At 42.1% G+C, this 26,542-nt stretch overlaps 1 protein-coding gene and 1 pseudogene across 1 annotated transcript in view; both read right to left on the minus strand.

The window, feature by feature from the left end:
• Window positions 1-7,970, minus strand: part of LOC135532885 (T-box transcription factor TBX5-like) — a 19,524-nt pseudogene extending 11,554 nt beyond the window's left edge.
• Window positions 7,971-20,892: 12,922 nt separating this feature from the next.
• LOC135532884 (pleckstrin homology domain-containing family A member 2-like) overlaps window positions 20,893-26,542 on the minus strand; it is a 29,590-nt gene continuing 23,940 nt past the window's right edge. Inside the window, exon 12 of the mRNA XM_064960315.1 lies at window positions 20,893-26,513. Within this exon, the coding sequence (XP_064816387.1) occupies window positions 26,058-26,513 (456 nt within the window). The 3' untranslated portion in view covers window positions 20,893-26,057. The remainder of the gene's footprint in view (window positions 26,514-26,542) is intronic.

Below are 26,542 nucleotides of genomic sequence, written 5' to 3' on the forward strand. Positions count from 1 at the left end.
GGCCTCCACGTGCCTGTATGACCTCCCTACAGCGCCTGGGCATGCTCCTGATGAGGTGTCGGATGGTCTCCTGAGGGATCTCCTCCCAGACCTGGACTAAAGCATCCGCCAACTCCTGGACAGTCTGTGGTGCAACGTGGCGTTGGTGGATGAAGCGAGACATGATGTCCCAGATATGCTCAATTGGATTCAGGTCTGGGGAACGGGCAGGCCAGTCCATAGAATCAATGCCTTCCTCTTACAGGAACTGCTAACACTCCAGCCACATGAGGTCTAGCATTGTCTTGCATTAGGAGGAACCCAGGGCCAACCGCACCAGCATATGGTCTCACAAGGGGTCTGAGGATCTCATCTCGGTACCTAATGGCAGTCAGGGTACCTCTGACAAGCACATGGAGGACTGTGCGGCCCCCCAAAGAAATGCCACCCCACACCATGACTGACCCACCGCCAAACCAGTCATGCTGGAGGATGTTGCAGGCAGCAGAACGTTCTCCGCGGCTTCTCCAGACTGTCATGTCTGTCACATGTGCTCAGTGTGAACTTCCTTTCCTATGTGAAGAGCACAGGGCGCCAGTGGCGAATTTGCCAATCTTGGTGTTCTCTGGCAAATGCCAAACGTCCTGCACACTCATGCTACCACTAGAGTGAAAGTTTCCTCCAGCATCTTCACAAGGTCCTTTGCTGTTGTTCTGGGATTGATTTGCACTTTTTGCACCAAAGTACGTTCATCTCTCGGAGACAGAATGCATCTCCTTCCTGAGCAGTATGATGCTGTGTGGTCTCATGGTGTTTATACTTGTGTACTATTGTTTGTACAGATGAACGTGGTACCTTCAGGCGTTTAGAAATTGCTCCCAAGGATGAACCAGATTTGTGGCGGTCTACAATTTTTTTCTGAAGTCTTGGCTGATTTATTTGGATTTTTCTATGATGTCAAGAAAAGAGGCACTGAGTTTGAAGGTAGGCCTTGAAATACATCCACAGGTACACCTCTAATTGACTCAAATTATGTCAATTAGCCTAACAGAAGCTTCTAAAGCCATGACATAATTTTCTGGAATTTTCTAAGCTGTTTAAAGGCACAGTCAACTTAGTGTATGTAAACTTCTGACCCACTGGAATTGTGATACAGTGAATTATAAGTGAAATACTCTGTCTGTAAACAATTGTAGAAAAATGACTTGTGTCCTGAACTAAGTAGATGTCCTCACCGACTTGCCAAAACTATAGTTGTTAACAAGAAATGTGTGGAGTGGCTGAAAAACGAGTTTTAATGACTCCAACCTCAGTGTATGTAAACCTAACTGTATGTTTCCCATGCCAATAAGTCCCCTTGAATTGAATCGAGAGAGAGAAAGAGAAAGAAGCAGAGAGAGAGAAAAGAGAGAGAGAGAGACAGAGAGAGAGAGATTAGAGTTAAGAGAGAGAGGTGAGACAGAGAGAGAGAGAGAGAGAGAGAGAGAGACAGACAGAGCTTTCAGAAACACTGCGCATTTGGAGACTGAGAGAAACATCAGAAGCTCTTCAAAGGTAAATGAGACAGAGAGAGAAGAGAGAGAGACAGAGAGAGAGAGAGAGAGAGAGAAATTAGTCAATTTCTATGGTTCAAAAGCATATTTTGAAAATCTGAGATGACAGTGTTGAGAAAAGAGCTTGAGAGCAAACGCATTATTTTAATTTTATTTGCGATTTTCAGAAAGAGAGCATTATGCTAATGACCTGAGGCTTTAGTCACGATCCCGGATCCGGGATGGGGAGAGAGTTAAAGGCACAGAGAGAGAGAGACAGAGAGACAGAGTGAAAGACTCTGTCTGTAGAGAGAGAAAAGAGACAGAGAGACAGAGATGAGACTTGCCAAGACTATAGTTGTTAAGAGAAATGAGAGAGTGGGAGAGAGTTTTAAGAGACAGAGAGAGACTAAGATGATGCCAATAAATCCCCTTGAAGAGAGAGAGAGAGAGAGAGAGAGAGAGAGAGAGAGAGAGAGAGAGAGAGAGAGAGAGAGAGAGGGAGAGAGAGAGAGACAGAGAGACAGAGAGAGAGAGAGAGAGAGAGAGAGAGAGAGACAGAGACAGAGAGAGAGAGAGAGAGAGAGAGAGAGAGAGAGAGGGAGAGAGAGAGAGAGAGAGAGAGAGAGAGAGACAGAGAGAGACACAGAGAGAGAGAGAGGGAGAGGGAGAGAGAGAGAGAGAGACAGAGAGAGAGAGGGAGAGAGAGAGAGAGAGAGAGGAGAACTATGTGTGTATGGTTCCAGCTCTCTGGTGCCGGGACCGTAACAGACATGATCAAAGGAAAGGAACAGGTTGGAACTGCCCTGTGAAGTGTACACACTGGGATGTTATCAGACTTGACATGTTGAATTGAGAACAGTGACCCCGGGGAATAATGCACTGATTCACATGGCAAAAAGATACACCCATAAGACAACTCTGGCCTGCTTTAGCTGCAACTCAGTTAAATAATCTGCACAACAGGACCTGGATAATTCAACTGTATCTATGACAAAATAATCCAGAAATATCTAATCAAATAATTTGAACAAAAATGTGATTTTGTTAATTAACTAAATAATAATGACTTTGTGTTTTCAGTGATTCAGTACCTTGTGGTTCTGGTATGATGTCACGGCGATGAATGAGGTCTCTGAGAACATGTGCGTGCAGAAGGCTGTGTTCTTGGAACCAAACCCATTGTGTTCATCTGCTTTGACGATGTGGAGGCGGGGTTGGTATTTATGCATTGAGTTTAATATAATCTGCAATACAGCAAAAACAGAGACATACAGTAAACAGTAAAACACTGAATGCTGTAGCGCCATCCCACTTGTAGAATGATATTCAATAGGGCCACAAAATTGCCCTTCTGTCTCCTCTGGACCCATGCTAAATTGTTAATTTCCAGATGTGTCTCTTTTTGTACCAATTTACTGGGCGTATCTTTGTTGTGGTCCCTCTCTAGTGTGTGTGTGTGTGTGTGTGTGTGTGTGTGTGTGTGTGTGTGTGTGTGTGTGTGTGTGTGTGTGTGTGTGTGTGTGTGTGTGTGTGTGTGTGTGTGTGTGTGTTCGTTGAGAGGTCTAATCCTAATTGATGTGATAGTCCTACCAGGCATGGGTATGAGGCATGAGCTAATGGCCCTGAACGTCATTAACATCATTATTGTGGTTACCACTGTTTTATCAGCAGTGCTATCCATCTTCAGACACACACACACACACACACACACACACACACACACACACACACACACACACACACACACACAGGTAGAGAGAAGTAAAGGACTGACGTGTCCAAAGGGGTCCAGGTGGTTGTTAGTGAGTTTGAGTTTCTGGAAGGAGACAAGCTGGCGTGCCCAGTGGCTCCCAGTGGCTGGAGAGTCAGGGTGGACATACAACCTCCCTGGCATGGCCGGCTCCGCCTTCCCCGAAACAGACCTGACACACACACACGCACACTGAATTCACACGTTGACAACTCAACCAAATATCAATCACAATAGGACGCTGATGTGAGTGTCAGATGGCCCTGCTTTGACCCAGCCCTGCCCTATTCTGCCGCCACTCGTACTGTATGTATGTTTCTCTCTCTCTCTCTCTCTCTCTCTCTCTCTCTCTCTCTCTCTCTCTCTCACACACACACACACACACACACACACACACACACACACACACACACACAGTCTGACCCGGCCATGCTCTATACTGTTCCTCTACTGTCACAGGAGACACACAGATCTGACATGCCACAGTGGTGCCTCTGGCTGTATCTATTCTTATTATTAGACCAACATCCTCCTCACATTTAAACTGCTTTCAACATGAAGAGAGACACAGCTGGCCCCCATCAGTGACATCAGAATATGTTAATACCAATCCAGGTGTTAATCAGAGCGATGGATGACGTACAAGCAAATCACAACCATGTGAGCATGAAAGATGTTTCCAAAAATGATCATACTTGTAGGACAATAAACTAATCTGATCTATTTCAAACAGGCAAAATGTTCTGGTTTACATTAAATACACTGCTCAAAAAATAAAGGGAACACTTAAACAACACAATGTAACTCCAAGTCAATCACACTTCTGTGAAATCAAACTGTCCACTTAGGAAGCAACACCGATTGACAATAAATTTCACATGCTGTTGAGCAAATGGAATAGACAACAGGTGGAAATTATAGGCAATTAGCAAGACACACCCAATAAAGGAGTGGTTCTGCAGGTGGGAACCACAGACCACTTCTTAGTTTCTATGCTTCCTGGCTGATGTTTTGGTCACTTTTGAATGCTGGCGGTGCTTTCACTCTAGTGGTAGCATGAGACGGAGTCTACAACCCACACAAGTGGCTCATGTAGTGCAACTCATCCAGGATGGGACATCAATGCGAGCTGTGGCAAGAAGGTTTGCTGTGTCTGTCAGCGTAGTGTCCAGAGCATGGAGGCGCTACCAGGAGACAGGCCAGTACATCAGGAGACGTGGAGGAGGCCGTAGGAGGGCAACAACCCAGCAGCAGGACCGCTACCTCCGCCTTTGTGCAAGGAGAAGCAGGAGGAGCACTGCCAGAGCCCTGCAAAATGACCTCCAACAGGCCACAAATGTGCATGTGTCTGCTCAAACGGTCAGAAACAGACTCCATGAGGGTGGTATGAGGGCCCGACGTACACAGGTGGGGGTTGTGCTTACAGCCCAACACTGTGCAGGACGTTTGGCATTTGCCAGAGAACACCAAGATTGGCAAATTTGCCACTGGCGCCCTGTGCTCTTCACAGATGAAAGCAGGTTCACACTGAGCACATGTGACAGACGTGACAGTCTGGAGACGCCGTTGAGAACGCTCTGCTGCCTGCAACATCCTCCAGCATAACCGGTTTGGCGGTGGGTCAGTCATGGTGTGGGGTGGCATTTCTTTGGGGGGCCAGAGTGCTCGCCAGAGGTAGCCTGACTGCCATTAGGTACCGAGATGAGATCCTCTTGTGAGACCATATGCTGGTGCGGTTGTCTCGCTCCATCCACCAACGTCACGTTGCACCATAGACTGTCCAGGAGTTGGCGGATGCTTTAGTCCAGGTCTGAGAGGAGATCCCTCAGGAGACCATCCGTCACCTCATCAGGAGCATGCCCAGGCGTAGTAGGGAGGACATACAGGCATGTGGAGGCCACACACACTGCTGAGCCTCATTTAGACTTGTTTTAAGGACATTACATCAAAGTTGGATCAGCCTGTAGTGTGGTTTTCCACTTAAATTTTGAGTGTGACTCCAAATCCAGACCTCCATGGGTTGATAAATTTGATTTCCATTGATAATTTTTGTGTGATTTTGTTGTCAGCACATTCAACTATGTAAAGAAAAAAGTATTTAATAAGAATATTTCATTCATTCAGATCTAGGCTGTGTTATTTTAGTGTTCCTTTTATTTTTTTGAGCAGTGTACAATAGACCATGACGTGTATGTTGTTGTTGTCTGTGTGTATGACTTCTTAAGTTGGAATCTGTCTGAGAAGAAGGCCTCCAACTGGCCACAACTGGACCGAGCTGGAAAACATGTTCACTGAAGTTATTTCACGTCTGTCAAATGGGACTGGGAAATGACAGAGCACCACGGATATTTACAAACAAAGAACCTCCCTTAGAGGGAAATCTACCCATGCACATCAGCGTTCACATTAGACATTAACATAGGTCCTTGTCCTAAACATGACTGAAAATGGGCCATCTGCCTCCCATTGGGCCAGGGGGATCAGCTGAATGAAGTGTCTTTTAGGGTGCAACAGGGCATCATCACGTGACCAGGGAGAGGATGACAGACTCACGCAGCACAAGTGGGTTTAGATCTCCCCTGCAGCCTCATGCTGGTGTAGACCTCAGAGAGACCTGGTCTTTAATCTGCCCGCCACATGAACCCATGGTACTGAGACTGAACCGGTGGTCAGGGACAGGGGGAGTCAGGGAAAAAGGGCACAGGGCACAGGGCACGGGGCAGGACTGGGACATCACTGCAGCGTTTCAGTAGGGCTATACATCCACAGCTCTGCTCTGTGTTATATTTCTCTCTCTGTGATGTTGTTAAAATACAGCATATAGCATTTTATCATTTATGTAAATGTAATTCTTATCAGCATAGTCGTATTGGGATTACATCTCTAATAGGAGAGATGGATATAAGCCTAGCTCTTGGTTTTCTGATACTTTGAAGCATGAAACTTGACTATTGGGTGTGTTGAGTCAGTTATAGGCTACTAAGCCCATTTCAAGTATTTATTTAATAAGCTCATTAGATAAACATTCGTTTACATTTAACGCAAATAATACACATCAAGTAGGCTATTTAAATATGCAAAGATGTGATATGAAGCTTGCCATTTATTATCAGCGAACTTGTAGCGGTGGTCATCTGCTGGCACGATATCCATGAGGAGAATGTACTTGCTTTTAGGGTTGAGGCCCGTCACCTTCACCTTGTAGCAGGGGAACATCCGCCTGGCGAGACAGGAAAACCACCGACAGTAAGGAACATAGAAAAAAAGCTATATCAATAGGCCTATCACTAAGGCATAACAACCATCGCTGCAGATGTGAGCAAAAACCGAAACAAAACATACTTGTGGTAATTATAGGCTAAATAAAAATGTTAGGCTACAAACATTAATCACAAAAATGTGACTAAATATTTGAAGGTTTAACAGGTCTATAGGCCTAGTAGATTAGTTTTTATATTTTCCTAAATGCTCCTTGGGAATTACCATATAGCCGAAACCAACGTAAAAAGAGAGAAACAATGTGTTTTGCAAGTTTATAGGGACACGATTTTAATTCTCAATCTCACCTAATACAAAAATACATTCAGCAAAGAATGGGCTACTTGTACTTTTTCAAAACATTCCGCACTGATGTCTGAAGATAAAAAATGAAGAGATTAAGATAAGGCTATTTTACCTTCCCGCCTTAGTGATGATCATCTCCGTTCCAACCTCGTGGAATTTATCCCACAGTTCCCGCTCTTGCATATATACTTTTATTCCATCCATTCCCTGAGAACAGAGAGGATAGGTGAGATTATAAATATATTAAACATTTAAACCAAAGACCCACTCCCTCCGCCATGAATATCCTACCAATATGTCTACACAAACTTGTTATTTGAAAATTGTAAAAATAATAAATAAATAAAATAAAATAAAAATATGTTGGTCTGTAAAGCCTGCCAATTTACATTGTATTTTATCTTAATGAGACTAGGTCGTATTGGTACAGGTTTATTTTACATTAATAACAATAACAGTGTAAGCCTATGCTGCATACGACTACATTGTTAAACAGGCTACTTACTGAAGGTTTCACATTTATCCGTCAACAACGATATTTTAACGGAGTTTGACACAGATTTGACCAGAGAGAAGCAGTCAGTCAGTCATTCAGTGTTGCTCTGGGCATGTTCTAGGTAACCAACCGACAGTTTAGAAACCAAATCTAGGTCATAGTCAGCTCCTGCATTCCTAAAACGGACTGTTTGTTTCTGCTTTGACATGACATGGACTCCTACCTAGCTGACTTTAGTTATTATATTGGGGGAATAAACGAATCGTTTAAATTAGTGGCCTAGGCCTATATTATTCTGTGAAAAAAACTGGTATCTCTAATAGGCTATAACACCATAGATTATTAGCCTAATAATGACGTTATTTTCAATAAGAATTTTTCCATATCACTTAAAGGAGAAAAAAATTATGCAATTACGGTGCATGCAAAAAGTCGTCATCACTCACAATTTAAAAAATAAATGGAAGTGCATCGTTTTTATGTTTAGAACAATTAAACACACACGCACACACAGGTTAGTTACCTGCTGTGTGCACGTTGTCTGCGGTGAAGGTGGCGAGCTCAGGGAGCGAGTATGATTCTCCGGTTTGTTCTCTTTCGGTGAGTCCTTGTCGGTGTCCGCGCGCTCTTGGATGGCGCTAGCCATGACACCACCTGACACCGAGGGACACACGGTCGGGATAGACGCAATACACACACACACACACACACACACACACACACACACACACACACACACACACACACACACACACACACACACACACACACACACACACACACACACACACACACTATTATCTGATATTATATTATCAGTCAATACTTTACTATTAGCCAATTAGACCTACTACAGAGGCAATCATTCAATATTCCATGAAGCTAATAGCCAAAGGAGATATGGATGCAGTATTTTCAGAATCATCGGCCAAGGCCTCAATTCGTTGGAGCATGGGCTCGACAAAGTGTAGTGTGAAAAGCGTTCCACAGTGATGCGGGCCCATGTTGACTCCAATGCTTCCCACAGTTGTGCCAAGTTGGCTGGATGTCCTTTGAGTGGTGGACCGTTCTTGATACACACGCGGAACACTTTGAGCGTGAAAACCCCAGCAGTGTTGCAGTTCTTGATACAAACGGGTAGCACCTACCATACCCCATTCAAAGGCACTTAAATATTTTGTCTTGCCCATTCACCATCTGAATTTAACCTGTCTCCTCCCCTTCGTCTACACGGAAGTGGATTTAACAAGTGACATCAATAAGGGAAATAGCTTTCACCTATTCACCTGGTCAGTGTCTATGTCACGGAAAGAGGCGGTGTTCTTAATGTTTTGTACACCCAGTGTATATCCGGATTCAATTATATGCTTAGTTTATCATCCAAATGAAAAGCGTTCACTAAAGCGTGTATTATAGGCTACATTGAAACGTTGCAAAATAAAGCAAATATGATCTCCACTAATATATTAATATGTTGACTTTAGAGCTGAAAATATTGACTTGAATTCAATGTGCAGGTCAGTCTCATTTCACCGAAAATATGCCAAAATAATAATGCAATTCAAACTAAAACTATACTACCAAATATGCTCATGCAAAAATGGTCTAGATAATCAAATGAAACAAATTAAGAAATCAAATATTAGTAGGCTAAGGCTTTGTGACAAACTATTATTAGGCCATATTGAAAATAATTTCATGATTATGTCACATGGTGGGCATATTAATTAACAAGGTAATAATAACAACAATAATATTATCAACAATAAGAACAATATTAATCATCACCATCATAATCATAATCTAATAACAGTCTAATAATGAATAATGTAGTTTATGCATATATGAATTTAGGCTTATAAATAATGTATCAATAATAACCTAAGAATAACACTATTTTAGGCTACTAGAAATCAAATATGTTATTAGTAAGCTATACAATGATATGATGCTATATGGCACACTGGTAAAACAAAATCATTGTTTTCAATATATTATTGACTATAACATTTCTAGTGACGCTAAAGGCTCTTTCAATCTGTACAACTGAAGCGTTACATATACGCGATAGAAATGTTAAGGTCATTTCTGATGGAGCCGAAATATGCAGCGTTTACCGTGAATGCAGTCTCGGCTAAATCAGGAACATTGACTTTAAATCTCAATCACGCTGTAAAACTGAATTTACGCGATGAGACTAAATACAATCTAAACAGTGTTTCTCGATGACCGATGAGAGTTTCAGTTTGATTTATTGTAGGAAAAATCCCAGACTGCACATGAATATCTCTCACTGAACAGCACTATATATATATATATACTACTTATTTTTCGGTGTATTTTTGTTCTGTCAAATAATGTGGCCAAATCAGCTACTTCTATTTGAAGTAGCCTATTTGATAGTATTTTCAAATAACATCCTATAAATAGCCAAAACTATTTACAAATACTTGTTTCCAAAAACACATTATTTCAAATACCCATTGGACCAAACTGGGTTCAAATGCATATAGTATTTAAATATTTGTGTTTAAAATTTCACTTAGTGTATTTGAGTATTTCCTCATTATTTTTCAAGTGTATTTCCAAATAGGCCTACATTCCAACATTAAACTACTTTTATTTTCAAATAAAAATGATCCAAATACTTATCCTACTTCGAAATGACTTTGAAGTAATGGAAATCCCTACGTGAAATAGTATTTGAACCCAGGTCTGCACTATACATCAACTCTGGACAGGAACGTCATGGAGTCCGCCGTCTAAAGCCAAGCTGCTGAGACTAAACAACACATTCATACTCAAACACTTCTCAAACACTCCTTACTCTTTGGGTGTAGGCCGTCTACCTTATGCGCTGTTCTGTTTCGTCCCTGGAGAACACAGTTCAACGGTCATCCTGGTGTGTGTGTTAAATCCGTGTCCCGAGTCGCTGTGTTACTTATATCCAACATTCCCACAGGCCCACAGGCCCACAGGCCCACACTCGTGCACTTAATGAATTAGAACACTCTGTGAGCAGACCTCCGTCAGTAACGCATTATACCGTGAATATCATACTGGACGAAGGTTATATACGTCGTAGTATTTTAAAAATGGATTGTAGCCTATGTCTGGACAACCTTTCCTACTACTGTCTGACTCTGACCGTTGTCGCAGCCTGGTCGACCCTCAAGAGACCCCGGTGTTCCCGCCTTCCCTCCTCCTCTCTCTCTCTCGGTGCAGGGGAGCTCTCAGTTTGTCCCTCAAATCAGCAATGATTTAGCCTACACTCCTCCAATTCTCTCTGACAACCGCAAGTGTTCCCATATTTAGGATGCTCTAAATATCAGGAGTCAAATCGATCAAAGTAGGCCTATCACAATTATCAATTTATGTCACTGAAAGATTGGATCAGAAGATGTCTCTCTCTCTCTCTCTCTCTCTCACACACACACACACACACACACACACACACACACACACACACACACACACACACACACACACACACACACACACACACACACAATGAGAGAGAGATAGAAAATGGGGGGGGTCGTCGTTTTATGAGGATTTGGTTTGGTTTAATAGCATGAAAGAAGACGACATAATCTCTATTGAAATGAGGAGTAACAATAAATAAATACACGAATGCATTATCTCAGAATATAAATCGCTAAACTAGCCTAGACATGTATATTATCGCATAGGCTACCATCCTCCAAAGCTATTTGGTGCAGTGAGCGCGAATATGTCTGGATTACTGACAATCGAGATAATCAACCGGTTGCGCGCATTACCGTGCAGCTCTAGCACAGAGTCAACCGGAGTTGAAAGTTGAAGGGGTCAACGCGAGGTAAACTGGCGCTCGTTTGGACACGGCTCTCTCCGGTTGGCGAAATGAATTTGACTCTGATTTCCATGAAATAATCCATCCGCAATCACACACACTGAAATAGTCTGTCAGGGCTACATTGCAGATGTAGTCTATTATAATAGCCAAATTGTGTTAAATTATAGACCTGCGCATTATGCGTTTGTGTAAGAAATTGTCTTTGTGTAGGCCTAAATAATTATAGCATATAGGCTATTTTATATACTTTTCTCACGTTTTCTTGGCTTCGACTCATAGGCTACCGATAATGACTCCATATCCTTGACATTCTTCTTTGATATTCGTTCATGTTCTTCAAAACGGTCATTTTTGACGGTAATAAACTCATTATTACAAGATTCTCACCAGAATTTGGTCTGTTAACTTTCAACTCCGGTTGACTCTGTGCTAGAGCTGCACGGCAGTGTCCCGCGCGCTCTAACGCACAAGTTTCCCTTCAACCCAAACATTATTTTCTCAAGTGATAGCCTTGCAGATCATCTAATAATAGTCCTATATTAATAGTCTTATATTATATGCTTTCATAAATATATGCTAAGTATATTATCACAAATAAAAAGACAAACGACTATAGCCTGTAGGCCATGCACCTCTCCAAAACAGACCAGGTTATTTCAACAATTGTTGTGTCTTACCGTGTTCAGATGTCAGTTCAGCGCTGGGACATTTGTAGTCTATTGACTCTATTCGGTCTGTAGGCTACTAGTCTGTCAACAGTCCTCGACGGTCTCATATGAAGCAGCCCATACGTCTGTGCGTTGGGGCATTCATATAAATAATGTGCTGTCATGGAGTGGCATTAGGATTGTGGCTGTTGTGGAGTGGAGATGGTTTGTGTTGAGTTGGGGGGGGGATGCTCTGATAACGGTTTCCGTAGCCACGTACACCACACACGTCACCGCGCTCACACGACGAACCCCCTGCGGACCCGCACGGTTTGGTTACACTGTTAATGATCACAGAGACTTGCCTATATAGTCAACATTCGGCCTCGTCTACTGCTACCAATCGGTGGTATTGTAAGCATTTCAACTGCCAGAGAAATGGATGGAAATGACCGATGGACAAATATCAACATGCTATTGATAACTAGGCGATGTGAGGGTGTTTTGCGAATATCAGACTACGACTACGTTTCTAAACTTCATGTGCAGCGGAACGCTCTCATCTCTCCTCTCTCTCCTTGCGCCCTCTGACCTGTAGGTGTTCTCTTTCCTCATATGGGAGAGAGAGAGAGAGAGAGAGACAGCGAGTGAGCGAGAGAGTTAGACCCCTAAATGTCTCAAATCCTAATCCTGCGATAAGAAACAGCAACCTTAGTTGGTAAGTGTGAGATATAAAACACGTTTTTCTCGAAATATTTTATACAAATGTGTAGAAGATGTATAATTATGTTAAACAATCGTTTCGAGATAATTGGCCTACACTCGCAGTATATTTATTGAATAGACCTATTTAATTTTTAACTGTCAAGTGATTGTCGTCTTTGGCTGCATAAGTGAACATGTAGGCCTATAATTCACATAATTCAGATTAAATAAAGTCTGATGCTGTGTCACTCAATATGCCTAATGTCAAGGAAAATAGTTATGTCAATTCAAACTCAAGACCGACTGTTTTAGTTGATTGCTATAATTGTGTGTCATCTCCTTTTGAATGAACAGGAACAAAAACACTACGCTACATTCATCACGAACAGCAACTGTTCACGATAAAATGTGTTTGGTTAGATGGTTTGACAAGCGCGTCTGCCGAGGTGCATGTAGGCCAAAAGGACGCGCATTTCCAATTCACCTTTTTAATAATTAATATTTCATCAAACAACTGTTAGGCATAATACGAAAATCGTTATTCTTTATAACTTCAATATTACAAATATATCAGATTGTTATAAACGAATGTAGGGGCCTATCACTAATTTCAAATAGTTAGCCTATTAAACTAGGAATTTGAATCAGGTCCGGGGGTCAAGTGCGGTATATATTCACGATATTGTAAGTTTGTATATAATAATGCAATTGGTTAATTTAAACAATCTTAAATTGACTGGCAGGGAGTAAAACATCCCATAACCAAATCAAGCCTTTAAAAATGGAGAAATGTATGGCATATTAGTAATGTCACATTTTTGAAAAACCTTCATATAGACCTGTCTTTTTCCGTCTTCTTTGAGTTTTCTAATACTCATTGAGTGTTGTTTCATAACATAATGTCGCCTCGAGCAATATCTGAAAGACCATGATTTTAAAGAGATGTTAGTTAGGCTTAATGCACTCATAATTGCAGATAATATAGGCTATCCTACATTTCGTCTCTGTCTGTAGCAGTCTAATAGGGTAGACTAACCAGTTTTAGGCTACATAAAGGCCATTTAATCAATCAACGATTTATTGACTTGTTCTCACAAAGATTCATCACAAACCGAAGTTGATTGTTTGCTGGGAAAAACTCCACAAACGCTCAACACTTGAAGTTTTCATATTTGAAAATGTTTCATAACATTACGAGTTACTGTATATTAAATATTCTCAGTTAGAATTGAAGGGTCAATCAGCAGTTGCTGCATCCATTTTTGGACTTATAAATGAATGAAATGTGCCCATTGATTCTTGGAGAATATAATTTATAAATACATCATGAGTTTAGTTATTTTGTCCTACCCCATCAGACCCGAAATATACGCTTGTTGTCTTCAATGTTTGTAAACAAAGTAAGTGTAAACAAACACTATGGAGAGCTGGAAGTTCCTAAATGTCCACATCACTAAGGAATTATCATGTTCCACACACACCAACACAGTCATGAAGAAGGCACAACAAAGCCACTTCCTTCTCAGGAGGCTGAAAAGATTTGGCATGGTCCCTCAGATCGTCAAAAAGCTCTACAGCTGCATCATTGAGAGCATCTTGACTGGTATGGCAACTGCTTGGCTTCCAACAGCAAGGCGCTACAGAGGGTAGTGTGTATGACCCAGTACATCACTGGGCCGACCTCTCTGCCATCCAGGACCTCTATACCAGACAGTGTCAGAGGAATGCCCTAAATATTTTCAAAGACTCCAACCACCCAAGTCATAGACTCTTCTCTCTGTTACCGCACAGCAAGCGGTACCAATGCACCAAGTCTGGAACCAAAAGGCTTCTGAACAGCTTCTACCCACAAGCTATAAGACTACACTAACCCTTTTGACTCATCACATACTGGGTGTTGCTGCTACTGTTCATGATTTATCCTGTTGCCTCGTCACGTTATACCTGCCTATAGATACATACAGTTGAAGTTGAAAGTTTACATTATTTTTTTAACCTTTATTTCACGAGGCAAGTCAGTAAATAACAAATTCTTATTTACAATGACGGCCTACCGGGGAACAGTGGATTAACTGCCTTGTTCACGGGCAGAACAACATATTTTTACCTTGTCAGCTCGGGGATTTGACCTGGCAACCTTTCGGTTACTGGCCCAATGCTCTAACCACTAGGCTACCTGCCGCCCCAGGTGTGGCCAAATACATTTAAACTCAGTTTTTCACAATTACTGACATTTAATCATAGTAAAAATTCCCTCTTAGGTCAGTTAGGATCACCACTTAATTTTAAGAATGTGAAATGTCAGAATAATAGAGAATGATTTATTTCAGCTTTAATTTCTTAAATCACATTCCCAGTGGGTCAGAAGTTTACAAACACTCAATTAGTATTTGGTAGCATTGCCTTTACATTGTTTAACTTGGGTCAAACGTTTAGGGTAGCCTTGACCTCAATCCCATTGGGTGAATTTTGGCCCATTCCTCCTGACAGAGCTGGGGTAACTGAGTCAGGTTTGTAGGCCTCCTTGCTCGCACACGCTTTTTCAGTTCTGCTCACAAATTTTCTATGGGATTGAGGTCAAGGCTTTGTGATGGCCACTCCAATACCTTGACTTTGTTGTCCTTAATCCACTTTGCCACAACTTTGGAAGTATGCTTGGGGTCATTGTCCATTTGGAAGACCCATTTGCAACCAAGCTTTAACTTCTTGTCTTGAGATGTTGCTTCAATATATTCAAATAATTTTCCTATCTCATGATGCCATCTATTTTGTGAAGTGCACCAGTCCCTCCTGCAGCAAAGCACCCCCACAACATGATGCTGCCACCTCAGTGCATCACGGGTGGGATGGTGTTCTTGGCTTACAAGCCTTTTTCCTCCAAACATAATGATGGTCATTATGGCCAAACAGTTCTATTTTTGTTTCATCAGACCAGAGGACATTTCTCCAAAAAGTACAATCTTTGTCCCAATGAGCAGTTGCAAACCGTAGTCTGGCTTTTTTATGGCAGTTTTGGAGCAGTGTTTTCTTCCTTGTTGAGCGGCCTACCAGGTCATGTCGATATAGGACTCGTTTTACTTGTATCTTCACAAGGTCCTTTGCTGTTGTTCTGGGAATGATTTGCACTTTTCGTACCAAAGTATGTTCATCTCTAGGAGACAGAATGCGTCTCCTTCCTGAGCAGTATGACGGCTGCTTGATCCAATGGTGTTTATACTTGCGTACTATTGTTTGTACAGATGAACGTGGTACCTCCAGGCGTTTGGAAATTGTTCCCAAGGATGAAGCAGACTTGTGGAGGTCTATAATTTTTTTCTGAAGTCTTGGCTGATTTATTTTGATTTTACCATGATGTCAAGCAAAGAGGCACTGGGTTTGAAGGTAGGCCTTGAAATACATCAACAGGTACACCTCCAATTGAATCAAATTATGTCAATTAAGCTATCAGAAGCTTCTAAAGCCATGATGGAATTTTCTAAGCTGTTTAAGGCACAGTGTCACGCCCAGACCTTAGAGAGCCGTTTTATTTCTCTATTTGGTTAGATCAGGGTGTGATTTGGGGTGGGAATTCTATGTTGTCTATTTCTTTTGTTTTTGGCCAGTGTGGTCCCCAATCAGAGGCAGCTCTCTATCGTTGTCTCTGATTGGGAATCATACTTAGGCAGCCCTTTTTCCCACTTTCTGTTGTGGGATCTTGTTTTTGTTAGTTGCTGGTTTAGCTCTACAATACTTTACGTGTTGTTTATCTTTCTTGTTTATTTGGTGTTCATTTAATAAATTCAAAATGCACGCCTACCACTCTGCACCTTGGTCTCATTCCGACGACAGCCGTAACACACAGTCAACTTAGGGTATGAAACTTCTGACCCACTGGAGTTGTGATACAGTGAATTATAAGTGAAATATTCTTTCTGTAAACAATTGTTGGAAAAATGACTTGTGTCATGCACAAAGTAGATGTCCTAACTGACTTGCCAAAACTATAGTTTGCTAACAAGACATTTGTGGAGCGGTTGAACAACAAGTTTTAATGACTCCAACCTAAGTGTATGTAAACTTCCAACTTAAACTGTATCTACTTCAATTACCTCGTACCCCTGCACATTGACTCGCTACTGGTAACCCGTGTATATGAAGTTATCATTGCCTATTGTGTATTTATTCCTTGTGTTATTATTTTTCTATAATGTTTTTTTCTCTCTATGAATTGTTTGGAAGGGCCCATAAGTAAGCATTTCACTGTTAGTCTACATCTGTTTTGCGAAGCATGTTACAAATAACATTTTATTTCATTTGAGCCTCAAAACATGTTTTAAATTATGATGTTGATATCATGGATGGTCAGTCCTTGCATCCATAGCTCTGTCTATGAAAGTGAGAGTGGTTACGTTTTTACAGCTCCATCCCTCAGCTGTTTACTGAAACAGGGGCAGAGAGTGCCCTTTGTTGTTGTTTCTACTGCTGATTGCTGCTTTAAGAATTAAGAGTTATAAAATATAATCTCAGTTGATATAGTGAAGGCAAGGTATAGGGCCTAAATGATTTCACACTAGTAGGCATGTTCTCTACTCTCCAACGGGGAGAGTATAGAAGCTGAAAAACCAAACAAACTTTTCCTTCGGCTCCATTTTAGAACTAACTTCAAGAAGCCGAGAGACAGAAACAGGTGAAAGATGTCTTTTTGTGGCCATGGTTGCACTACACACTGTCCCATCCTTACTTCTACAGTCCATCCCTCTACAGTTCACCCTTACTTCTACAGTTCACCCTTACTTATACAGTTCATCCTTATTTATACAGTCCATCCTTATTTATACAGTCCATCCTTATTTATACAGTTCATCCTTACTTCTACAGTCCATCCTTATTTATACGGTCCATCCTTACTTCTACAGTCCATCCTTACTTCTACAGTCCATCCTTACTTCTACAGTCCATCCTTACTTCTACAGTCCATCCTTACTTCTACAGTCCATCCTTACTTCTACAGTCCATCCTTACTTCTACAGTCCATCCTTACTTCTACAGTCCATCCTTACTTCTACAGTCCATCCTTACTTCTACAGTCCATCCTTACTTCTACAGTCCATCCTTACTTCTACAGTCCATCCTTACTTCTACAGTCCATCCTTATTTATACAGTCCATCCTTATTTATACAGTCCATCCTTATTTATACAGTCCATCCTTATTTATACAGTCCATCCTTATTTATACAGTTCATCCTTACTTCTACAGTCCATCCTTATTTATACAGTTCATGTCACAGCTGTTGAAGGAAGTTGACCAAGGTGCAGCGTGGTGAGTGTACTTTTTTTTTTATTATAAAAAATGACGCCAACAAAACAACAAACGAGAAAACAACCGTGAAGCTACAGGCTATGTGCCATAAACAAAAGTCGACCTCCCACAAAGACAGGTGGGAAAAGGGCTACCTAAGTATGGTTTTCAATCAGAGACAACGATAGACAGCTGTCCCTGATTGAGAACCGTAAAACACAGAAATACAAATAATAGAACATAGAATACCCACCCTAAATCACACCCTAACCAAACCAAATAGAGACATAAAAAGGATCTCCAAGGTCAGGGCGTGACAGTTCATCCATACTTCTACAGTCCTTCCTTACTTCCACAGGCCATCCTTACTTCTACAGTCCATCCTTACTTCTACAGTTCCTCTATCAACTCCATCAGGTCTGATAGTAGTAGTTCCCAGAGCTCCAGCACTCAGCAGCCTTGTCCCACACACCTACAGCCAGGCCAGAGGGAGTGTGTGTGTCTGTCTGTGTGTAGGTGCATGTATGTGCATGTCTGTATGTGTGTGTCTGTGTGTGTGCATGGCAGCAAGGGGTAAGGTCAACCAATTTCTCTGTAAACAATCACATCACACAGGGTTAGTCACATTCCTACCCCCCCCCCTTACTCCCTCTCTCCACCCCCACCCCCTTTAGTCAGGTGGTCTCTCTCAGGTCCTGTTGTGCGGAAAAGAGACTGCTGTCCACATCATAGACTACATAAAGAATGATTGTAGGTTGTCCCGATTGGATTCCATTGAGAGACGCCGAGAGGCACAGAGAATCAAGGAAGGTTGCTTCACTTTGTTGCTACTTTATATTTTAGTTTGATTGCAGTACTTACAGTAGCTTTCTAGCACCAGATTGCAGGTTGCAATACACACTCTGTTAGCACACTCTACTGTCTAGTAACCCACACTACACACAAAGGCAACATGACTGTTGTTCACCATCACTACCATCACCAGTAGGCTAACTGTGTACTTGGCAATGTCTGCAGCAGTAAAACAACATCACTACTGTAAATGCCAGCTGGAGCGCCACTCTCCGGCGGTGTCTTAGGGCGATTGAGATTTCTATTTCACACCACACACACTTGTAAGGGTTCCACGAGACAAATACAAGCACCCCCTATTTGACCTTTTTGTGTGCGTGTTCCCCAGACAGGGCTAGTCCCTTCTAGGGTCGGCATCTTGATGGGGAGTGGTGCTTGGCCTTCATTCCCATCTAGTGTTTTCCCTCTGTTCTGATAGACACACAGCAAAACATGGATTCAAGTTACAATAGCACAGAGAAACCCTGATCTAAATTCTCTGAGGAGCTGCTAACCTGTCATGTCACACAGTCCAAAACTCTTCTTAACACGTGCCTATACACAGACGTCAGTGTTCCTAACACACAGACGTCAGTGTTCCTAACACACAGACGTCAGTGTTCCTAACACACAGACGTCAGTGTTCCTAACACACAGACGTCAGTGTTCCTAACACACAGACGTCAGTGTTCCTAACACACAGACGTCAGTGTTCCTAACACACAGACGTCAGTGTTCCTAACACACAGAAGGCAGTGTTTCTCTGCAGAAATGTGCAGATTTTGAGTGCACAGGGGACAGAGAGGGTGTGGGGTTAGGGTGAGAGGGGCAGAGGTGGCACAGAGGTGTCCATGTGGGAACATTAACATTTGGGGGACCAGCATATGTGCCTGGGTGCATGTACCCTGAGAGGAACCCGTCACCCACAGGCCTCACTCTGGTGTTAATGAACACAGGCCTCACTCTGGTGTTAATGAACACAGGCCTCACTCTGGTGTTAATGAACACAGGCCTCACTCTGGTGTTAATGAACACAGGCCTCACTCTGGTGTTAATGAACACAGGCCTCACTCTGGTGTTAATGAACACAGGCCTCACTCTGGTGTTAATGAACACAGGCCTCACTCTGGTGTTAATGAACACAGGCCTCACTCTGGTGTTAATGAACACAGGCCTCACTCTGGTGTTAATGAACACAGGCCTCACTCTGATGTTAATAAACACAGGTGACCTTCTTTACACACTGGTTGCCATTCACACACACGTGAGAGAGAGAGAGAGAGAATGTGTGGCTTAGAACTGCATCAGAACAGGGTTATCTCAAGTTGAACTTCTTTTCACCTCCTCACCTAGACATCATCACCTCCTCACCTAGACATCATCACCTCTCCACACCTCCTCATCACCTCCTCTCCACATCACTACCACTCCTCCTCACCTAGACATCACCTGCTCTAGAAATCCCCTCCTCACCTAGACATCATCACCTCCGCACCTAGAAATCACCTCATCTCCTCACCTAGACATCATTACCTCCTCACCTAGAAATCACCTCCTCACCTAGGCATCATCACCTCCTCTCCTAGACGTCATCACCTCCTATAGACTTTGTCACCTCCTCACCTAGACGTCATTATAACCTCCTCACCCTAACTTATTTTCAACCTTCCTCTTCCTTCCTTAGTCAGTCCTGTTTAAGTGCTGCCTTTAAAAAGCTTCTTCCAGTTGGATACCTTATCACCTCAGGGATGTCAGTCTTTAAAGGCTGAAAACTCACGTCAACACAACTGACATTTGTGATGCTCGGAGGCCCTTTACTGTGGCCTTTACTGTGGCTCACACCTTTCACCATGGTACAGAGCTCAGGAGGCCTGGCCCCAGGTGGGGTGGCCTGTGTTAGGTCACAGGTTTCAGCACTGGATGTGTTAAACACTTCACTTAACACAGCCTCTGGCTGGGCCGGCCAGGGTGGCGATTCTGATGTCACTTCATCTCACCTCCAGGAGAGAGAGGAGAGAGGAATAAAAGAGAGAAGAGGAGATACAATAGGAGAGAGACAAAGAGTAAGTCGGTCTGTCTGTCTGTCTCTTTCTGAGACTGTCTGTTCAGTTCTTTGTGTTGCTTGTATCTAGCACTACAGTGACACTACCAGATCACAGGATGACAAACAGTTACTACTACAGCAGGACTATGTGGGTCATGCACTCACTTCACATCAAAGTACGGACCAATATGAGATGGGTTTCAAATCAGATACCTTTACAACAGAACTAAAAAGCTTCCCTTGTTATTTAATGTGCTTGCTTACAAGTCAAAAAACAACACCATTTCATCAGGAAGGTGAGTGGACACCAGGTAACCAGGTAAAATACATATGCAAAACAGGAATGAATCAGAGAACACTAACCAGAAGAGAAACATACATTAATTGCACATTAGCATTTAACCATTCTCTTTTCTGGAATGACAGTACTTAATGTTGAAAATATGCTTACCTTTAAAAACAAACATTAGGTGTATGTTTGTACTTGGTGTAAAGTAAAAAAAATAGATAAATATTTCATCTTGTTTCTAAAATGTTTGGCCAGCCAGTCAACCATGATGATAATACACACACACATTTGTGATTAATAACAGGAGTCTATACATAGAATCATAAACATGACATGTTTGGTTTTGAAGAGAAAGAGAAAAGCACACCTGGAACAGCTTGGTGAGGTGCAGGCAGGCTAAACATAAGACGTGACATAACGATTCCACGCCAGCTGAAAATATTTTTGATATCTCAGGTTGTTCTGGCATTTCTCACATAGTAATATCATTGGAAAGAAGGATGTTTGAAATGGGTTTTACATTTGTATCAAACTCTTTTTGAGAAAATCATGATGAAAGTGGGCATTTTTGGCCCTTTTAAGACTTATACAGGGCCTTGCAAAAGTAACACCCCTTGGTGTTTTTCCTATTTTGTTGCATTACAACCTGTAATTTAAATATATTTTTATTTGGATTTCATTTCATGGACATACACAAAATAGTCCAAATTGGTGAAGTGAAATGAAAAAAAAAAACTTGTTTAAAAAATAAATTAAGAAAATTGGAAAAAAGTGGTGCGTATGTATCTATTCACCCCCTTTGCTATGAAGCCCCCAAATAAGATCTGGTGCATCCAATTACCTTCAGAAGTCACATAATTAGTTAAATAAAGTCCACCTGTGTGTAATCTAAGTGTCACATGATCTCAGTATATATAGAGCTGTTCTGAAAGGCCCCAGAGTCTGCAACACCACCAAGCAAGCAGCACCAAGACAAAGGAGCTCTCCAAACAGGTCAGGGACAAAGTTGTGGAGGAGTACAGATCAGGGTTGAGTTATAAAAAAAATATCTGAAACTTTGATCATCCCAGAGCACCATTAAACTCTTAACATTTTTTAAAGATTATGACACCAAAACAAACCTGCCAAGAGAGGGCCGCCCACCAAAACTCACAGACCAGGCAAGGAGGGCATTAATCAGAGTTAACAAAGAGACCAAAGATAACCCTGAAGGAGCTGCAAAGCTCCACAGCGGAGATTGGAGTATCTGTCCATAAGGACCACTTTAAGCCGTACACTCCACAGAGCTGGTCTTTATGGAAGAGTGGCCAGAAAAAAGCCATTGATTAAAGAAAAAATAAGCAAACATGATTGGTGTTTACCAAAAGGCACGTGGGAGACTCCCCACACATATGGAAGAAGGTACATTGGTCAGATGAGACTAAAATTGGCCATTTTGGCCATCAAGAAAAATGCTATGTCTGGCGCAAACCCAATACCTCTCATCACCCCGAGAACACCATCACCACACCATTTGTTTCATCGTCGGGGACTGGGAAACTGGTCAGAATTGAGGGAATGATGGATGGTGCTAAATACAGGGAAATTCTTGAGGGAAACCTGTTTCAGTCTACCAGAGATTTGAGACTGGGTCAGAGGTTAACCTTCAAGCAGGACAATGACCCTAAGCATACTGCTAAAGCAACACTCGAGTGATTTAAGGGGAAACATTTAAATGTCTTGGAATGGCCTAGTCAAAGCCCAGACCTCAATCCAATTGACAATCTGTGATACGACTTAAAGATTGCTGTACACCAGCAGAACCCATCCAACTTGAAGGAGCTGGAGCAGTTTTGCCTTGAAGAATGGGAAAACATCCCAGTGGCTAGATGTGCCAAGCTTATAGAGACATACCCCAAGACACTTGCAACTGTAAGTGCTGCAAAAGGTGGCTCTACAAAGTATTGATTTTGGGGGGTGAACAGTTATACGCTCAAGTTCATTTTTTTTTGTCTTATTCCTTGTTTGTTAACCCCAAAATATTTTGCATTTTCAAAGTGGTAGGCATGTCGTGTAAATCAAATGATAAACCCCACCCCCAAAAAATACTCCACATTTTAATTCCAGGTTGTATGACAACAAAATAGGAAAAATGTGAAGAGGGGTGAATACTTGTACAAGTCACATGCCTCCTGTAAGACCCTATGATCTGTGAACCGTTCATGATTGACAACATCTGGGTGTCATTACACTCCGTATATAGTTCTCCAAAATATGGAGTATGTCTAGATTCTGAAATAAAAAGTTCACATTCATTTATTTAACATAAAATATGAATATCCCATAATGACACTTAGATGTTGTTCATTTTAAAACACATTGTTTGGAACAATATACTTCACAACAGGTGTTCCCAACCTTTTTCCCCCAGGGCCCCCTTTTTCATATTTGAGAAATCCCCCCCCCCCTCCAGGAACAATGTGTTGTTTCAAAGTTAATTTCCTTCAATTCTTCTAGTTTAGCAAGACTCATGACATATTTTACATAGGCTATTTAATGATAATAATAATAAATGAAAAGGAAAATAAAGTCTAGACCTGATTTATCCTAAATGTTATTCCACTACCAAATGTTTTAAAATAATTTATATAAACCCTCAAAAGTAATTATACACCGAGTATACAAAACATTAACAACACCTGCTCTTTCCATGACAGACTGACCAGGTGAATCCAGGTGAAAGCTATGATCCCTTATTGATGTCACTTATTAAATCTACTTCAATCAGAGTCAAGGTTAGAAGACAGGTTACAGAAGGATTTTTAAGCCTTTAGACAATTGAGACATGGATTGTGTATGCCTGTCATTCAGAAGGTGAATGGGCAAGACAAAATATTTAAGTGCCTTTCCACAGGGTATGGTAGTACTGTAGGTGCCGGGCACACCAGATTTATCAAGAACTGCAACGCTGCTGGGTTTTTCATGCTCAACAGTTTCCTGTGTGTATCAAGAATGGTCCACCAAGGACATCCAGCCTACTTGACACAACTGTGGGAAGTATTGGAGTCTACATGGGCCAGCATTCCTGTGGAACGCTTTCGACAACATGTAGAGTCCATGCCCTGACGAATTAAGGCTGTATCAATAATCAATATTAGGAAGGTGTTCCTAATGTTTGGTATACTCAGAGTCAAACATTGTGTTAGATTACCTCCCAAGCGAAGTCCAATTTCTTTGACTCCTCGACTTTAGAATGTCTCAGCTCATGTGCAGAGTCACATTGGCATTTTACTGCTGGTTTCTAGCCTAAAGCATTGCGGATTTATGAGTTGTTTTAGATTGGTTTAAACAATTGTGAATTGTTAAGATGAAAAAAAACAATAAGAATGAGCCCTTTAATCAAGTAAGGTCCCGTACACCCCCACAAAATGTTGGTGCGCCCCCTAGTTTGGGAACAGCTGCTCTGCAAGTAAATCAAAATTCCATTGTGGGCTCTCTGATAACATTTTATGGGAAAATCGATTCAAATGGAACTTCCTCTGCTGGTGACTTGCTGAATATGCATCCTACAGTAGGGCTGTGATTGATTAACGATCTATAATGTCAATTTCTATGTATAAAATGGGTCATATAGTGAAAAGTACTAGAGAGCCCAATCTGGAAATTTTAACTTGTTTGAAGAGCGTCACAAACTACATATAAAAAAAGAAAGCTAAATCAAAGGGTAGTTTTGAGATATGAATGTGAAAATGAGTATTTCAGAATCTAGACATACTCCATATGTTAGAGAACACTATAAGGAGTATAATGACACCCAGATGTTGTCTGTATCATGTACGGTTCACAGATCATAGGGCAGTATTGTGATAATCTGTCAATGGCAAAACACAAAGTAGACCAAACTCTTCGGTCCTTTAAAAACCTGCTGTATGTAAAATAGTGTGCTTCAGCTTGGAAATTGAATAAATGTGACTCTGGATGACAACCTGATGTTTGTTTCCAACATTATTGCTGTTTTCCTAAAGAAGTTAAATCTGCTTCGTGCTTTGTTTCCTCGCGATACTGGTATCATCCCAGTCATAATGTTTAGGTCTAAAAATGGCCACTTTTATCGAAATAATTGTTTGTGATACAAATGTAAAAAGCATGTCAAACATCGTTCCTCCTAATGAAGTTACAATGTGAGAATTGCTAGAACAATCTGAGACACCCAAAATATTTCCACTCCCTCTGGAGTAGTAAATTCTTTGCATTCGATCAAGAGAACGAGGCTCGCAGAAAAGTGTGCAGAAATACCATAAAATGCACTGCTGATGTACCGATTTAATGCAATTGAATTTAGTCTAACAAGGGAACAACATTGTCTAGAGACAAGCAGAGCCACAGACACAAACATCATCACTATTCTATGACCAGGTGATGGATTGAATGGGACTCTTGGGTTGCGTCCCAATTGGCAGTGGCACCACATTCATTATATAGTGTACTACCTTTGACTAGGGCCCATAAGGCTCTGGTAAAAAAGTACTGCATGATATAGTGAATTAGGGTGCCAATTGGGACATACTTTAGATTTGGTTAATACAGGTAAAATACCAGCTGACTAATACTATTAGAGGGTATTTGGTAGACAGACCAGGCTCCAACACAATACAAACCTTCCTTCATCTCAGTACATGGGAGAACTACATTCAGGTTTTAGGAGGAAATCCTACAACACATAACTTAACCCTTCGCAGTCTACCAGACACTCCAACACTGATAACCCCTCCCAGTCTCTCCGAATAACCCTTTATACCAGAAGCCCACAGCCACTACTAACACACCCCTCACTGAGAGAACACATCCAGGAACCCCAATTTGCATCACTACCCTCCCCCACCAACAGGGGGCCACAGGCCTCCAGAGAGAGAGTTGGATGGGGGGGTTACTTTAGCAAATAGCCCACAGCAGCCGCAGCCAAAGCAGCAGGCCTATGTAACTCTCAAAGGAGAGTGGCCGGGGGAGGGAAGGTTTAGTCTTTCAAAGGGAAAGGCACTCAATCAAGTGTCATTGTTGCTCTAGATATTGGTGGTTCCACATATTGTTGGATTCAGAGTTCTGTTGGTCTAGACGTGGTTGGTTCTAGACGTCGGTGGTGCGGATGCCATCATGGTCCAGGCTGAAAGGGAAGCTGCGGTCTGTGGTTGGCTGAGGCTGAGAGCGGTGTCTCCTCCGGCTGCTGGAGGGGTCTGGAGCTATGGGGCAAGGGCAGGCTGGGACCCCCACAACACTGGCTGGAGCTGAGACCCCCTGTGGGGTGGGAGTGGGGAGGGAGGATAAAGATGAGGAGGTGGAAAGAGAGAGAGAGGAGAGGCTGGGCAGCAGAGAGCTAAAGGGACCGTCCTTATCTAGTATGCCCAGTGCGGGAGCCTCTCTTTGGGGTACGGGGGTCCAGGGCTGCCACCCCGGGGCCACGGAACATGACTTCACTAAAGGGGGTCTCTTGTCATCTCCCTGGCGACCACGGACAACAGAGGGTTGGTGGGAGGAGTTACCATGGCAATACAGAGAGGAGGAGGCGCGTGTGAATGCAGAGCTCTGAGAGGGACAGAAAAAAAGAGACACCA

Source organism: Oncorhynchus masou, unplaced genomic scaffold (assembly GCF_036934945.1).
Source record: "Oncorhynchus masou masou isolate Uvic2021 unplaced genomic scaffold, UVic_Omas_1.1 unplaced_scaffold_2086, whole genome shotgun sequence".
NCBI lineage: Eukaryota > Metazoa > Chordata > Actinopteri > Salmoniformes > Salmonidae > Oncorhynchus > Oncorhynchus masou.